Genomic DNA, 16,370 nt, shown 5'->3' on the forward strand with positions numbered 1-16,370 from the left:
TATGTATTTTAAACCTCTCTCTAGCAATTAAGACTAAATCTTTCAAATAGAATGAAGCGAAAAAAAACTTTTTCATCAGACAGCCCCCGTCGCTTTCTGCTGCAAGCTGATTGGTCAGGAAACGTCATCAGCGATTTAAAAATTCAAAACAGCTGCTTTTTATCGTGGACGTGTGTTGCTGGACATTGTTTCAAAATTAGAGGTTTGCACTGTTAAAATTAACATTGTTCGTGATTTATTGTTGCCATATCTCTAGCGAAATCATAGTTGTATGTAGGCTTTTGTGGGCGCTGATAAAACAAACCCGGGGGCGTTTCGGGAGTGAACTTCTTTACGACAGGCTTTTAGATTATTTTTGGTATTGGTTTGAAGTCGATTCAACTTTTATATCATAATAGTTGGTTTTCTCTAGTAACTTGCTTCATTCAAATGAAAAGTCATTCTTGTCACGTTTGCAAAGTATTTAAACACGTTGGTTTTAATAAGCCACGTTTATTACAGTACTTTACTCCTGTTTTAGGTTATAATGGAAGTTTTAGGAGACCGTCTGAAGGTGATGGTGAAAACTTTTAGGCGAGAGAGCCATAGGGTTTTACAATCCAAGAGGACCACCATTCATGGGGCAGATGGTATGATGATGGTGCTGCAGCTGGCCATGGCAGAAGTGAATAAACGGGTAATTATTATGAAATATAACAGTGTTAGGAAAGAGGTTTTTTTAAGTTGTGTTTTTATTGTTCTTGCTGCACATCATCTGGTAGCAAAAACCAGGCAGTCAGACAGACCCAGTTCCTACCCTGACTGTGGCATGGTTCATTTAGACCATCAGGCTGACGGTCATCACGTCTATAACTGATAACATTACCAGAGGTTTCTGGTTGAGATGATCATGGCTCACTTTTGGAAAGCAGCAAAAAGTCTTTGATTGGTTCCAGGCTAACAGTAATTATGGCTGCTTCTTCCACTGTTTTCTCTCTTCCTTTGACAGCATGGCACAGAGTTCAAAGTGGCTCTGAGTGATGTCCTGATGGTCTGGAAACACTTACTGTTAGACAAACTTCACCTGCCACCCCCCAGCTTTGCACGCTTGGAGAACTATGACCTCATCCTGGAGGCTTACGAATCCTTCCTTAAACGCTCCAACACTGTGGACCTGGTTGACATATTCTCGATGTACAAACAGCTAAGGGTAATGGCCTCAGACCCAGAAGAGCCTTTTAGCCCGGTGAGAAGAAGCTGGTTGAAATCAGGCCGATGTTAATTATGGATGATCAGATTGGCTACTATGTTAAAGAGAAGATCATCAAATTTATGTCTCTCATTACTTTATTTTATTATGCTTTTGTCAAGATCCAGCTGTTTGAGTTCCTATCAGGAAATATGGAGGTCTCCGAGTTGCCCGACCCTTCAGTCCCATCAACACCTAGTAGTAAAGACAGGTCCTGCAGCTCACAGGTTAGCCGACTATGTCCTGCCTTCACACACTAAAAAGAGATGTAGCACATTTTAATTTATATCACGTGGTTGATGAAATTTTAGCAGTTTAATACTGTCAGCCAGCTCCTTAATTTTAGTAGTAAAGCTACTGTGCCGTTTTGTGATTTGAAAAACACAACGTGGACGGACATCTTTTTTCTTTTTCTTTTTTTAACATTGACATTTTGAAAAGTGCACTCATTCTAGCAGAGAGGGTCATGAGAAGGTGACAAAAATCTCCCCATTGATTAGGTGAAAGAAAAAATTCTCCTTGCACTTTCTCAATTAAATATTATATTATCAATAGGTAAAAATGGCAGTGAGAAGGGTTTTCTGCTCCTATCTGAGTTTGCTCGTGAACTCCAAGAACGACATGGCCATGGCGCTCACCCTCGACGTCCCCAGCCGCTCACTTGGACGACAGGCATTCACAGACATAAAGCATGCTGCACACAACAACAACACTTCTCTCTTCTTGGTGAGATGACGCCACATCCATCATGTTCTTATGTTTCAGTGCTGATGTCATTACACCTGGCATCATTACAAGACTAAAACTATGACTTTAAAATTGCATTAATCTTCTCTGGCACCACATTTAAATCTTGTTCATGCTTTTTGCAGGCTGTGACATCTTTTGTGAGGGCCATCCAGCTCGGAGGAAAGGGCTACGCTCCAGCTGAGTCTGACCCATTGAGGAAACATGTCAAGGGCCTGTCTGACTTTGTCCAGTTTCTAGACAACCTGGAAGAAATACTGGGGGAGATTCCTGACCCAAGGTACTGAATACTGATGAATACAGGCATCAATTCTCTCTCTGTATTTCTGTTGCTTTTGAGGTAATGCCTTCATTCCTTTGACAGAATTGCCTGTAAATGTTGGGAGGCAGGAATAGGCTCTATGCAAATTCTTGTTCAGTTTGTGAGTAGGAATCATTTAAGGAGCCCTATTAAGCCTTTTTTGTAGTTTCTGTTGCAACCTCACTGTTGTGATGGTGGGTGGCCATATCAAACGCCACCAAACTTCTGAAATGTGAGCTGAATGTTTGTTGAAGGAATTCCCAAAAAAAACAAAATCTCATATCTCTGTCTGGTGTTTCGACTCAGTCGAGAGGTTTCCCAGACTTTCTTTGGACCCTCCCAAAATGTTCCTGACAGTCTTTTGTACAAATGTCATCAGTCCGTAAATGGACCTCCATGTTTATTGGCCACACGCCCATAAAGTACACAGTCTCTGGTTACATCTATGGCTCACTGCTGTGCTTGGCTCTCCAGCAGGCTTCCTCAAGCTGGCCAATCGGAACAGACTCGGGTGAGGGAGAGCCCTAAAGAGACAGGAGCTAAAATGTTAGTCCATTTTCTTTGTAATAGGGTGTCCCAGAAAGCATTCATGACCTTAGCAGGCTGCGATACACACCCTATGTGCAGGAAAAAAACAGCAGTTGAAGTTACAGTTTAAAACAGGGGTGGGGAGCCCATGCTCCTCGAGGGCCACAGTCCCACTTGTTTTCCAACTATCCCTGCCCTGAACCACTGCTCTTCCAGCTTCTGATTGATTGAACCCACCTGATTATCAGCAAAGTGTAGGCAGAGTGTAGTGCAGGGAAAGTTGGGAAAACAAGCTGGGGTGCGGCCTTCGAGTCCTGCAGTACTTCGATAATGTAAAGATTTACAATATTGTATCTGTTGAAGTTCTCTAGAAGGTGACATTGGATCATGCTGGGGCTTAAAAAACTTTAGAAACTCATAAGGACAGTCTAATTTGGTGAACCGACTCATCATACTGAAAGAATGAAGCTATTTAAAGTCGCTGCAGTCTTTCTGTCTGTGGTCCAGGCAGAACCACTCCAACCAAACTCAGTTACAGTCTAGTGGGTTGTACCGGTATTCAATGGTTTTCTCCTAACCTTTCCACCTCGTCAGAATGACAAAATCTCCTATTTTCTAATAAAATGGTTAAAAAAAAAAAATTAAAACTAACCAGCACTTAGAGGTTGGAGAACCGCAGCACCAGCAATTTTCACTGTTTATGGCCAAATTTTCATTTATTTTTTTTTTAAGGGTGTTAATATTGTACAATTTTGTTGTCAACAAAAAGCCTCAAAACCGATAATGTGTTGTTCCATTTCTCAGTAGTTCGAGTTGCGTGCCGTGTCTTCATTATATAATATATACTGTCATTTTCATAAAAGGCCTAATTGTTACCTAAAACAGCTCGGCATTGGACATTTGTTGGAGACTATTTTCAGCTGCAGATTAATCCGCACTTGGTGCTGTTTGGGCCCAGTGGGAGTGAGTCAAAATAAAGTACTGTGTGTGTGTGTGTGTGTGTGTGTGTGTGTGTGTGTGTGTGTGTGTGTGTGTGTGTGTGTGTGTGTGTGTGTGTGTGTGTGTGTGTGTGTGTGTGTGTGTGTGTGTGTGTGTGTGTGTGTGCGCTCATTGTAAGGAAGGAACATGTCACCTGGTGCAACCGTGAGCCTCATGTGTTGTAGCTCTATAGTGAAAAGAATTATCAGGCTACAATCTGTTGTTTGTAGAATCTGTTCATTGATGATCTTTTCCCCCCCAAAAATTACTACTGAATTAAAGATATATTCAGGTTTCTACAGTTAAACCCATGACAACAGATTCACTGTTGATTATCCCAAACCATTCTGCATTATCCCAAACATGCTTACACAAACAGTTTGCTGGCACTTTCCTTCCAAAGCTCATCCCAAAATGCCGTGTTTAATTTATTGTGGCCTTAAAATCTCATACATGCATCCCATTTCTGGGGAAATCATCCTGAGCTGACGAGGGGCAATGCAGAGCTTCTGCGAAAAGTCAAGTACGCTTCAGTTCTGGGAGAGACTGAGGTTTAGCACAGAGAAACTTGTGATTTACGACTGGGCAGACTTTTCTTTGAATTGCTCCACTTGTTTCCTGCATTTCATTCCTGCACTGTTCGGGGCCGGGTGTATGAGCCTGGCCAACACCTGACATCACACCTGTGATCATAAAATCCACCTGTGCCACTGCAGCTTGTCATTATTTCCTTGATTTCCCTGTAATGACTCCCATCTAAGTTTCTCATGATAACAGTTGGATTGCTAAAGTATGTTCATCTTTGCTACATCAAAGCCTGTTTGGTTAAATAACCAGTTCCCGGTTTAATGCTCTTACTCGGAATTATCATCAAACCTCGAGCCCCACAGATCCTTCTCCATGCATTACAGATTCTTTGGCACCACAACAAAAGTGATTATCAGAGATTATTTAGCAGCTCAATCCTGTGACGTCAGAGCTTTGAATCTTTTGTGGCTGTTGTTACAAAGCTTGAGTCAGCTGAGCCATAACAAAACACTGATGTTTGTGTAGTAGTGGATTGGCGTCTCGCTGTTCTCCTAAGGTTTCACAGTTCACGCAGGCCGATCGCCGCAAGTCTGATGAGACTCTGATGAACTCAGCCATTGTGTCTTTCAGCAGTCTTGCATTGCTGTATTTCCTCATACAATCACCTCCTGTGGAGAGTTCAGGGCCTTTTGTAAAGTGAACGTCTGGTTTTTCCCAAATGATTCTGTTACTGAGCTGGGTGAGGGTTGAGCCGTCGCCTTTCCAGCAACTATGATTTTTAGTAATATGGCTGTTAAAAAGCGACAGAAGTGATACCTTGGTACAAACCACCTTTCCAGAAAAGCTGGGACACCACAATGTAAGTAAAAAGAAAATTTAATGACTGGTAAATTTTTCAAAACCTATATTTCATTGTAAATCATACAAAGACAACCTATAGAAATTTGTTTTTTTTTAAACAATATTTGTTTTTATTTGATCCTAGCAACACATCTAATATATTAATACGGATAATTACTGCAATAAAATATTGGGATACTATAATAATTTTTCAAACACTTTTTTACATACTTTTAGTATATAGCAATGTAATAAATCATAAACCATGTATTGTGAAATATAACTCGCAATTCCTGCTATTACACATTTACCACTGACACATTGATGTCATCAGATTCAAAGTGAGATTTACATTTTCCAAAAACTTCAGCTTCAATGTTTTATAATGTTGTCTTTGCATAATTAACAATACATTTCTTTCAAATGATTAGCATATCATTGCATAGTCTAATTTAGATTTTGCAAAGTATCCAAACTTTTCTGGAAATGAACTTTGTGACATTTTTTTTTATTTTATTTTATTTCTTTTTGGAAATGCAACCCAGATTGTGTGCAAGCCTGAAGAAAAATCCTCAAACTATAAAGAAGAGGTTTCTCTGCATCCAGTGACAGTGTCCAGGGTGACTTGAACAGGGATTGGAATCATATTTTCTGCTTCATAATTATTAACATTGGCAACATTTACAGGGAAATAAAGCTCAACTGGATGTTAGCGCTGAAACAAATACAATATGAGCCTTTCAAGTTAGTGTTCATTTAATTGAAAGTGAAGCTGCAGTATATCTTGAGTGAAATTCAGACTAAGGCACTGACTATTCTGGGTTTACAGTTTTTGGAGACAGTTATTCATGTTGGCAAAAAATTGGCTGAACTCTTATTAATTCCATCCAGATGAAAATATGTTTTGCAGAAACCTATTCTTTTCCAAATAACAAATGCAGGGTTGCCTCCATCTTCAGCGCACTAGATGTCACTGTGTTTAATTTCAGTGTATGTGGAGCCAGGCTGGTAACGGCCATCAGGGCAGCGCTGGTCAAGGGACGCAGCAGCGGAGATGCAGTGTATGCTGCGGCTGACGAGACTGCAATGGAGCTGAAGGAGAAGATCTGTCAGCTGCACCAGATACAGAAACAAAGTGTTAACGGAAGCCGGATGGGGATAAGCCCGGCCAGGGTAACGTATGACCTCTGCTCTCCAGCCAGGAAGCTATGGTTCTGGCTCTTGAGTCTAGCTGAAGTCCACACATTAATTCTGAAGCCACTTGATCTTGAGCTGACAGCGAACTCATTGTAGCTGTGGTGTTGTTGTTTCTCTCCAGCCGAAGGCTTATGCAGTCAATCATGCAACTGCATATGGAGGCTGGGACAGTGTGAAGGTTCTGATGGCGATGTTGGATGAGGAGGCCCTGAGTCCTCCTTGTCAGAACAAGGCAGACCTGCTGTCTGAGGACCAGCCTGTTCTCAGTGGAGCTGAGGGAACCTGCGTCCTCACGTTGTTCAGGTTGGCACAGATGGGAGCTGAAATGGTCTTTCTTGTGTGTTTATGTAGTATAATATATATGGTGTTGTGTAAATCTGATTCCTGTGGATTTAGATGATGCAAAAATCTGCACTTTAAAGGCATCACCTGATGGCATTGGGCATTTCTGACCAATGTTTACATTGTCAAAATTATGTTTTAGAATTGCAAAACAAAAATTAAAAATTAAAGCTACAACCTAAACTAGCATCAGCATAAGACCACCACACCACAGTCAATGCCCCCCGACCCACGAGCTTCATTAAACAGAGCTAATTGTCTTGGTTATTGTGACCATGTATGGTTTTTCCAACTTCCAAATCTTTTGTCTTTGCTTTCAATGTGCTGCCCTCCTCAGATCCCCTGAAGTGCCCACTGGATGTTCTCCAGAACCCCTAAGGAACCGAGTCCAGAGCCGCCTAGACCTGCTCAAACCCAAGGTAACATGGGCCCCTTTTATCCGAAACCCCCAAATCCAAACCTTGGGTTACATCAAATTGAATCAGATGTACAAACATTGAAAATAACATCTTTACATCCTGTAATTTCTCCCTGGTATTATATTATTTATTTGCTTAGCTGAAGTTCACATCGTAACCGACTTCCACTGTTCCCATTTGTACAGCTGTGTTTTAGATCTTGGCATTGGTTGTAGAATGCAGTTGTAATAGTGAAGAAATTGTAATAGTTAACCCGTCCTGATGTAAAGTATCCTATTGTCAAGGCTCAGCTCCGTTCGTGTAACTCCTTAACAAGTCTTATTGTCCTTTCTTTGCCCCTGGCTGTGACCTGGGTTGTTTCATCTTCTGTGGTCAGCGTAGACAGATCCTCACATTTTGGCAGACTGTATGTTGTCATGTTAATTGTGATTATTGTTCAGACTTTTATTGATTTAGTCCAGTATCATTTGGAAAATGCAGAAGAGCATTGCAACTTTCGTATGGGCACCACATTTTTTTTTTTATCGATGTGCAGAATCCACCTCGAAGCTGTGAGTCCTTGTGGATGACAAAGACAAAGAAATTGAAAGAAGCAGAGATAATCTCTGCTCCTGTTGCATCCATTTTAAAACCTGACGTAAGCGAGCAATGGAAAATTAGTGGAATGCTCTTAAAAAAAAAAATACTATCCACTAATATATTGTAACTAGATTTTTAGGATTCCAGTATCAGTTGGCCCTTATCAGCTATGTCAGTATTAAAACAGTTATACATCATTTAAAACAACACACGGGTTGTTTTGATGCTTGAAGTTAATTTCTTTGGAATGCGAAACGTATACTTGTAACAGCACTTTTTACTATTTGGAAATGCCACTGAGTATCTGAGTACTTGGTGGATCCATTGCGCACACACCAAGTCTGCTATGTCATCCCAAAACACTGATGGGACCAGTTTTCAATGCTGAGGTCGGGCTGTTATTTTAACACGAAGGAGCTCTGCTGTGTGAACTCCTCCTGAACATGTATGCTAAACACATTTTGTGAAATGCTGCCTTTATTTGATTGCGCTAGCAGATGTCATTTCAGCTCCCCACAATCTGGCTGGCTTCCTGTTTGAGTGCGCTGTAATGGTCCCCGGGCAGCTCACTGCTTCCTGAACTCGGTGAGCGGAAGCTCTCTGCATCAATTTCACTTTGAAGATGCCATATCAGTCGCGTAACTCGACTAGCGAAGGAAACTTGAAAGGTTATTGTTTCCTGTTGTCTGCTGAATGACTTTATCCTGGACGTGTGCGGCAGTTTCATCATGCACTGACGTCAACTGGCACTCGCAGAGATGGACAGATTTAGTTTCTGCTTTTGGGAGGTTTCCAAATCTTTTCCTAAGTGCCACAGATGATCCAAACATGGAAAACTTTTGACTAAAACTCTTCATTCTGGTTTCATGCAACTGTAGTAATGATGTTTGTGAAAAGGTCCATCCATTAAAACGATAGTACAGTGCAGGCGATCACATGTTGCTCATTCTCACTTTTATCATCTCCGTGTTTGTGAGAACACGTGTCAAAACACAACGCTGCAGAAATTGCTTGCACCTGCTTGTGGAAGCACCGTCAGGAATGTCTTGGTCAGGTGTCTCCAGCATGGGGTCAGACAGTGTATGGGGGTCATATCAGGACATCTATCTTCAGAAGAATGAGTGCTGTCTGACTGCATGGTGCCACGTAGAGCACCCACCTGTTTAATTGGATTAGATGTTGCCCGTCGGTCATAGTTTGGCCGTGTTCACTCTTCCACCGCCTCCTGTTGTTTCAAGGGCGTTTCAGATGAACTATGTTTTATTAAAATCCGACCGTCACAGCAGACATGTTTAGCTCCGTTATTGTGCCTCGGTCTTCACATTATTGTTGTTTTAGGTGCTCCTTTAAAAAATGATTCTGAGAAGCACAAAGGCTTTGATCCCTCCGTGTTTTACGGACCCACCCAGCTTTGCTCGCGGTGTTTTTTTCCTCCTCTGATTTCTCCTCCCTACTGTGGCACACAGGCCCGAAGGATGAAATCCGTGGATTGCAATAATCTCGAGCAGGCCTAGATCAAACAGTGGATGAAATGATCTATGTGCCCCAGGGCCAGGATTGTAGTATTCAGTATTATTCAATTTGTTAGAACTAAGTAGGCTGTCAGAAAAGGCTTTTCAATGAAGTGCGCTAGAGTCTTAAACATGTTCTTGTGGTAAAATGAAAGGAAACTGTTCTTATGTTAAAATGAGGGTAAGGTCAGACCTATTAGCCTGTCAGCCTACATCACTGTAGGGCTGCTAATCAGCATAAATGCACATAAAAATACAACGACTGTCATGTCTTTTCTTAAGTCTGGCTTGTGCTAAGTGGCTGTACTACAGTATAAAGGCCTGGTTGATGGAGTACTGCTGAGATGACCATCTCATCTCTGCAGCCGATTTCTGAGGCACTGTTGGTCTCCGGTACTGGATGGTTGCTCAGTCTAACCGGACACATTTCCCGATTATCCAGGCTGCTGTTCTCCTGCGAACATTTAAAGCTTTAAGAATGGTTTCATGTCCTTGCCCTGACCCATGACCCTGTACCACAAAATGTTTGTACGTGGGTCTGCAGACCTAATGGCATTATGAATTAATTAATGAAATGTTATTGTAATAACAAATGTAAGTAAGATATATTGACAAACTTGAGTGTAGATGGATGGTGAAAATTGCAATTTCATCTATGCAATGATTTAAAAGTGGCTGTAGAGAGTTTGGTGCTCTCTGAATGAGTTGTTTTAAAATGTGCCAAAATGGAAATTTACTTGTGAAGTGTCTGTGAGACAGAGAGATGCTGATCATAATATGTCTCATAATCTGCCCACATTCATTTAATCTTTTTCCCTTTTTTTTTTTATTCCAGGCTAGAGACAGAGCCATTCGATCCCAGTTTGCATGCACATACAAAGATGAAGAGCTGCCACTCAACCGTTTGTTGGAGTTCCCCAGCACCAGCCAGATCCCCACCTGCATGCACCCAGCACCCAAACTCAAAACCACCACAGCTGCGGCTAAGGAGTGCTGTTTTGATGTGGAGGAAACCGCCTCAGGTACAGATTCAAACTTAATTTTGAAAATATTTCAGGTACTTTTTGTGCTCCGTCGCACACAAAGTTCAAGATGTCAGCACAAGCCACGGAGAGTTCTGTCTGCTGGGGTTTCTGATGCCGCGCACCTGGACTGAGGCCCAGGCACACCTTCTCAGCCCCAGCCTTGAGTCCTTCCAGCCCTGGGACTGATATCAAATGAATCCCCATTTTATAAAACTCAGTCACCCCTACATCTTTAGTTCGAATCAAAAACCACCGAGTTGTGGTCCATTTCCTCCTCTGTCTTTTGTTCCATGAATCAGGCTCGACTCAATCAGGTTACGTGACAAATGTTAAACAGTTAACGTCAACAATTTGGTCATGATCCCCCCGCCACCCACCAGTTTGTCAAACTCGCCTTTGCTTTGTTTCATTCTTTCCAGCCAAGCCTACCTCTGAAGGTCCAAACATGGAGCCGCGTGGTGTACAACAAGGGGCTGCTCTGGGTCCAAGAAGTGGAAATGTTCAGAACACAGGTGCAGGTCTGAGCAATAAAAAGAGAAGTCGCACTCAGATGCAGGGCAAGGATCCAAACAAGAGGAAGCAGGCAGACTGTGACAAACATGGAGGATCGGAGAACGAGCCTCCGGAGAAGAAACGGCCCAGTGGTGTCGCAGTCAAAATGCCTAGTAAGAGTGTCGGCAAGGCCTCCAGTAAGAAGAAGCTGATAGCTGGCCAGGGAAAGCTGACCAGCTTCTTCAGAGTATAATCATCACGGCATTATTTAATGCCAGGATCTAAACTTTGAGTGGTGGTTCTCCCCAATTAAGGCTTTTAGTTTAGTTTTTCAAAAGTCTGGTAACACTTATCAGACCCACTCTTCTACAGTGTCTGTGTGCTAATATGTAGCCTTAGCTAGAATAAGTGAGCCATTAGCTTATATTGGCCCTTAGCAGTGATCACCAAGACGGGAAGCAAAAGGCAAAATGTGTGTTTCTGATATATCGTTTAGTAAAAAAGTTCTGACTGTAGCCAGGTTTGCAGTCTAACCTAAATTCCACTTTCTATGCTAACTAGCTGCTAGCGGTAGCGTCATTTAGCGTACAGGTTTGTTCTTGTACGGATTAAAGAATGTTAACTGAGCTTCAGAGATGCTAATTTGGGGTTTTATTACCTCTTTGAGTGATGTTGGTGTCGATGATCTGGCATGTGTAGCTCTTAGTTGTGTAACAATTCGCAAAATGTTCCAAAGAGTTCAAACTTTTACATGGAGGGAGAAAAGCTTCGCATTTCAAAAACAGGAAATGGCAAATGTTTGTTTTTTTTTTTTGCAGTTTCTACTTGCTTGGATGATTCACTGATTTTTGGAAAACTGTAGATCAATTTTCTGTTGACGTGACTAGTTTAAATTGCACTCTGTCCATTAGACTGTCTGGAAACATGAGTGGCTGCAAAACAAATACTTTATTTTGGTAGCAGATCATTGGGAGTCTGGATTTAATCAGGACACTTTGTCTCTCCAAAAAATGTGCCTAATAAGCCATTGTTTGCACATGAAATACATTTAATGAGTAGCTGTATATTATATTTAACCTGTTAAAAACAATGCAGGCTTTGTATTTTTAATAAATGTTTATTTTGGTTTTACATGTTTTTGCGCTCTTATTTTCTACAAGGAAATGCATTTGAGTGTAACACACGCAGAAGGTGTCTTCGAGGGGCACTGGGAGACAGAAGACCGCAGCCCTGGGAAGAACATTTATGCTTCCCAGCAGGGTCTGTAGACTCTTCCTATCATACACCGCAGCACTATAAGAAGAAAGGAAACATTCATCATTAGCCAATGTAAAGGTCAAGTAGTGAGATGTGATACATTTTATCTAACTTTTGCTTAGGAACAAAAGACTTACTGTCAAGGTCCGTGTCCCTACGATCTATTTTCAAAGTGTACTCTGCTGGAGTGTGGCTCAAGCTTTGGTCCGTGAGCAGAGGAAGGTTCCGGGTGAAGGCCGAGTTCAGTCCACGCATGCTGTGTCCTCTCAGCCTCATGTCCTGAAAGACAGCACTCATCAGTGATCACTTGTGACCCCGTTTTAAGACCCCACACACGCTGCTGGAGCTGAGCTCTGGATCGTCAAAGTTGCGGCAAAATTTGCAGCGACTTTTAAGAAGGAGCTTTTAACTTGAAGCGCAGGTGTTGGATCTGTCTGATCTGATTTATCAGCTATACCAAGCCACAAAAAAAAAAAGAAATGGAAGAAGAAACGCTTCCCTGTTTTTACTATAGCACCGTGGCCTGTTTTCTTCCTGAGCCTGGGTAAAACCACGTGGCTTTGTTCTCTCCGTCCTGGGTGCCTGTTACCCATTACTGCACAGATAACCACCATGTTCATGACACACAGGAGATGCAGCTGCCAGATCGACTCTTTAGACATCGCAGCCAAACGTTTGAGGGAGCACAGATATCATCATTCTTCCCACTGTGATTCCAATAAATCTTTATAGGCTTGTGATCATTTGACCTTTTCAGCTAACAGTATTTCCTGGTTTTCCAAAGCTGCTGTAAAATATTTTCATAGATGTGTATGAAATATTGACTTAACAGTAGAGAAGATGACGGTGGCCAATTCAGAAGGGTCAAATGTTCAGTCGCAGGATAAACATAATGTGCTCTTTGTTGAACTGTGGTTAGCTGAGGTTGTTTATAGAACAGAGTCTCATACAATGAAAAATTATGATGCATGACAGAACAGTCCAAGCTGAAAGGCTGCAACTGGATACTCAGATTATGTAGGCCAAATTAACAAAATAATTGAAGTAGAGTCTACAGTTAAACAATTTCAAGGGCCAATTTACCAGAAATGTTAACCTCTTAAACAATTCTGCTATTTAGCCATGCAGGTACTTCGGATTTTTAAGCCCACGGTGGTGACAGAGGTTACTGAAGTCCATTTGTGGTGTTCAAAGCACTGATTTCAATCCGCCCACCACCTCAGATGCTCTCTGCCAGTTATCAGTACCTTAGCTATGGGCCAGTGGGAAACCGGCTCCTCGTGCTGGCAAGCTCCGTAGATCATTATCATGCAAAGTTATGCACAGAAATATTCATATTTTGGCACGAATCCAAGAAGGTTGCACACAGATCTCAAAGGCCAGGGAAATATAAGTTAGTTATAAGACATCATTAACAAAAACAGTTGGGTTTGTCAACCAAAGAGCTAAAGGGATTTTTACAGTCTTTTCTTTATTTTTAAAACGACATATTTAACACATATGTAAAGCCAGTAGTTTCCCCTTAAAAGGCTTTAAACACATCACCAACTGCAAGGACACTTACTGAAACTATGATTTTCGGGCTCCCGTCTTCATCCTTGACGTTGTCCAGCACAAGGCTCTGTCTGTACAAAGGTGGAACCACAGCGCGCTCACTCATGACCTCATCCCTCAATAACAAACCCACGACACCTTGATCTGATGAGCCGTCCTCTAATTTAGTTGCGGGCATGGCTACCGTGACCAAATGCCTGTTCAGCTCAGAGAAAAGCACAAGAGAAAACAGGACGGAGATCATCATTACTACAGAACGTGGCTCCGAAGACTTGGGTTTAGGACCAGGACCTCGCCTACTGACTGTTGTGTCCGTGTTCTCAGTTGCTTTATATATTGATGAAGCGTGAAGTTTTCTAATTGTTACACGTTAAAACATTTCCTGCAGGGATTGAAGAACAGGTCAAAGGTCAGAGCATTTCATAGGTTTAATAGGCTTTTCTTTGTAAAAGGCTTCTTTTTATTGATACAAATGGACAAAGACGGACATCATAGCAAGCAAAGAAGTCTCACAGAAGGGCAAAGGATAGGAATTATTGTGGATCTGTTCCCAGCAAAATCCCCATGCTGAAATGAACCCAGCAGGTGACAGGACAGAGACCCATGACCTGGTCACAGTGAGTCACTTTCTCTAAATGGCAGTGAAAGAAAATCACATTATGCATTGCTGGCAAAGGTCAGCATCTCGTACAAAAACCTCCAAAGCGACACTAATACACACAGGCTATGGCAGAAAATGATGAGTAATTTTAAAGGACTAGTTCAACATTTTGGGGAAAAAAAAAAACGTTTTTGTTATTGTGCTGTGTTAGAACTGAAGATGGATACAGACAAGGTACAGCCAGAAGATTATTCATTTAGTGTCTTACAAACACAGGGGGAAATATAACATGTTAATTTGTGAGGTCACGTGTGGATAATTCTAAGCGATGCATGAAAGTTACAATGTGCGAGTGTTTAGGAGTCGAGCCAGTCGTAGCAGGAGGCTCAAATACGTTCTTCGACACCCAAAGATGTTGTGTGTACCTACCTTAAATAAGGATCAGTGAACTGGAGGCAGGCATCCTATGAAACTGGACCCCTTTTCAGCATATGGTGGATGCTGTTACTTGCAACGGTGCAATGGCTCTAAAAACTCAATTATGCCGGATTGAAAATGTGGAAACACAGCAGTTTAGTTAGGGTTAGGCACAAAAATATCTGGGCTAGGTTAGAAACGTGCACTTCCTTAATGTTTTTGTGGAAGTACTGCTGCAACTACAGCAATAAGAGGTTGTCTCACACTGGAGTCAAACCCTTGATTTGTGAACCATTCACTGACCCCACCTGCTTCCTGGCAAACTGTGAACGTCCAAGCGGTAGGTCTTTATCATTTTTTGCAAACGGGAGCAAACAGCACACACTCCTATTTTACAGGAGGACAGACTTAATCCTGACACTGTGTCAAAGCCTGTGGCATCGCCTGTCGCGTCCACGTGTGACTCACAGGGTTTGGCCTTCTCTGATTGGCTGGAAAGACCAGCCTCGCTCAAAATCATTGCATTCAGTGAGTCTGTCTCAATGAGATGAGTTACATGTGAAACTTTCCAGATTGTGGTGTGCAGGTAAACAGAGCCAAAGTTGCTGGTTCACCTGCATTTCCAGGTGTTGCGCTAAGCTACGAGGCCGCTGGCTGTGGCTTCATGGCAGTGGTGCCGGTCTTCACATCTACTCTAGCGCAGCATGCAACAAATAAGCCAAGTGTTGAGCTGTTCAAAGAAGAATTAGATATCCCACAGTATTGCGACGAAGCCCGTTTGATTGACAAGCACCCAAACTGAGACGTAGACGGTCAGCTGACCAAAGAGGCGTCATGTTGACATAGCTCCTGGCAGGCTTCTTCCCAGCTCAAAAGGATTACCTTATTAACATCACAGGAGCCACGGCGCAGGGGATGGAGAGCTGGGACATGAATAATAGCTATTGAACTCAGCTGAAGTGATTTTACTTGGAGCGATCAGCCTTTATTTTGTAAGTATTATTGTTGGAGGGCAGGGAGCTCTATTGAAGGACTGAACCTGTCCGCAGGGGCACGGCCGTTCCAGCAGAAGCACGGCTGAACTTGTGAGCTCCGTGCTCTGTTGTTGTAACCTTTCTTGCTCTCTCTCTCTTTCGTTTCTGATAATCTCTCCTTCCCCGTTCCCATATTTCTCCAGCTATTGGCCGTAATCATACTGATAGAGGCACTAGATGCAGTGCAAATCATCTCAAATCCACCTGATCCAAAGCTTCTGGGCTCTGTCAGCTTTCTTGGCACTCACTCTTAAGATTCGGTGAACTCTGAGCCGTGGTGAAGGTCTTTATCTGGTAACTGTGATTTCTCTCTGGTCTGAATTTCTGCGAAATCATTATCATAATGCTCTAACAAAGAACATTAGCAAAAAAAGGCCAAGAGTCAAATAATCTTATGAGGACCAGATGTGAGTCAGTGGGTATCCATGAACATTATTTACTAAATGTTCATGTTTCCACAACACAGATCCTCAAACTGTTGACTGACGCCAGTAAAGTTTATTTAACTACTGAATGTGCTGCTGCTGATTTACAGTCGGGCTTGTTTGTAAGCAGCCATAATTGCATCCAGATTTGATTGTACATGGTTTAAATTTTGCACTTGAGGCAGCTGCAGATGAGCTTTTTCATCAGCTCTGTCAGCTGCTTGCATCACCTGTCATTCGTCGATGCTGCGTTTCAACTAACCACCCAAAGCTCTGTGCACACAGAGGCCAGAGAAGCCTGGGCCCCTATGACATCGGTTGCAGCGTTGTTTTATAACCCTCCAGGGGTCAACACATTGTTTCCCCC

The 16,370-nt window shown here is 42.3% G+C and overlaps 2 protein-coding genes across 3 annotated transcripts; one reads left to right on the top strand and one right to left on the bottom strand.

Annotated features, from left to right (window-relative positions):
- The first annotated feature begins 112 nt into the window (after positions 1-112).
- Positions 113-11,846, top strand: parpbp (PARP1 binding protein). 2 transcript variants are annotated; one of them, XM_067490128.1, is made up of 11 exons: positions 113-202; positions 521-676; positions 989-1,225; positions 1,351-1,455; positions 1,784-1,954; positions 2,101-2,255; positions 6,140-6,323; positions 6,469-6,650; positions 7,027-7,108; positions 10,034-10,220; positions 10,643-11,846. In XM_067490128.1, the coding sequence occupies exons 2-11, from the start codon at positions 527-529 to the stop codon at positions 10,966-10,968; spliced, it is 1,779 nt and encodes a 592-aa protein (XP_067346229.1). In that variant the 5' UTR covers positions 113-202; positions 521-526; the 3' UTR covers positions 10,969-11,846. The 2 variants fall into 2 exon arrangements, with proteins under 2 accessions (XP_067346229.1, XP_067346230.1); XM_067490129.1 differs by lacking the exon at positions 521-676 and having other exon boundaries at positions 114-202.
- Positions 11,847-11,867: 21 nt separating this feature from the next.
- Positions 11,868-13,845, bottom strand: pmch (pro-melanin-concentrating hormone). Its single transcript, XM_067490132.1, has 3 exons — positions 13,537-13,845; positions 12,110-12,251; positions 11,868-12,008 (listed from the first exon to the last, which is right to left on the bottom strand). The coding sequence occupies exons 1-3, from the start codon at positions 13,771-13,773 to the stop codon at positions 11,959-11,961; spliced, it is 429 nt and encodes a 142-aa protein (XP_067346233.1). The 5' UTR covers positions 13,774-13,845; the 3' UTR covers positions 11,868-11,958.
- Between the last annotated feature and the right edge of the window lie 2,525 nt (positions 13,846-16,370).

This window comes from Channa argus, chromosome 21 (assembly GCF_033026475.1).
Source record: "Channa argus isolate prfri chromosome 21, Channa argus male v1.0, whole genome shotgun sequence".
Taxonomy (NCBI): Eukaryota; Metazoa; Chordata; class Actinopteri; order Anabantiformes; family Channidae; genus Channa; species Channa argus.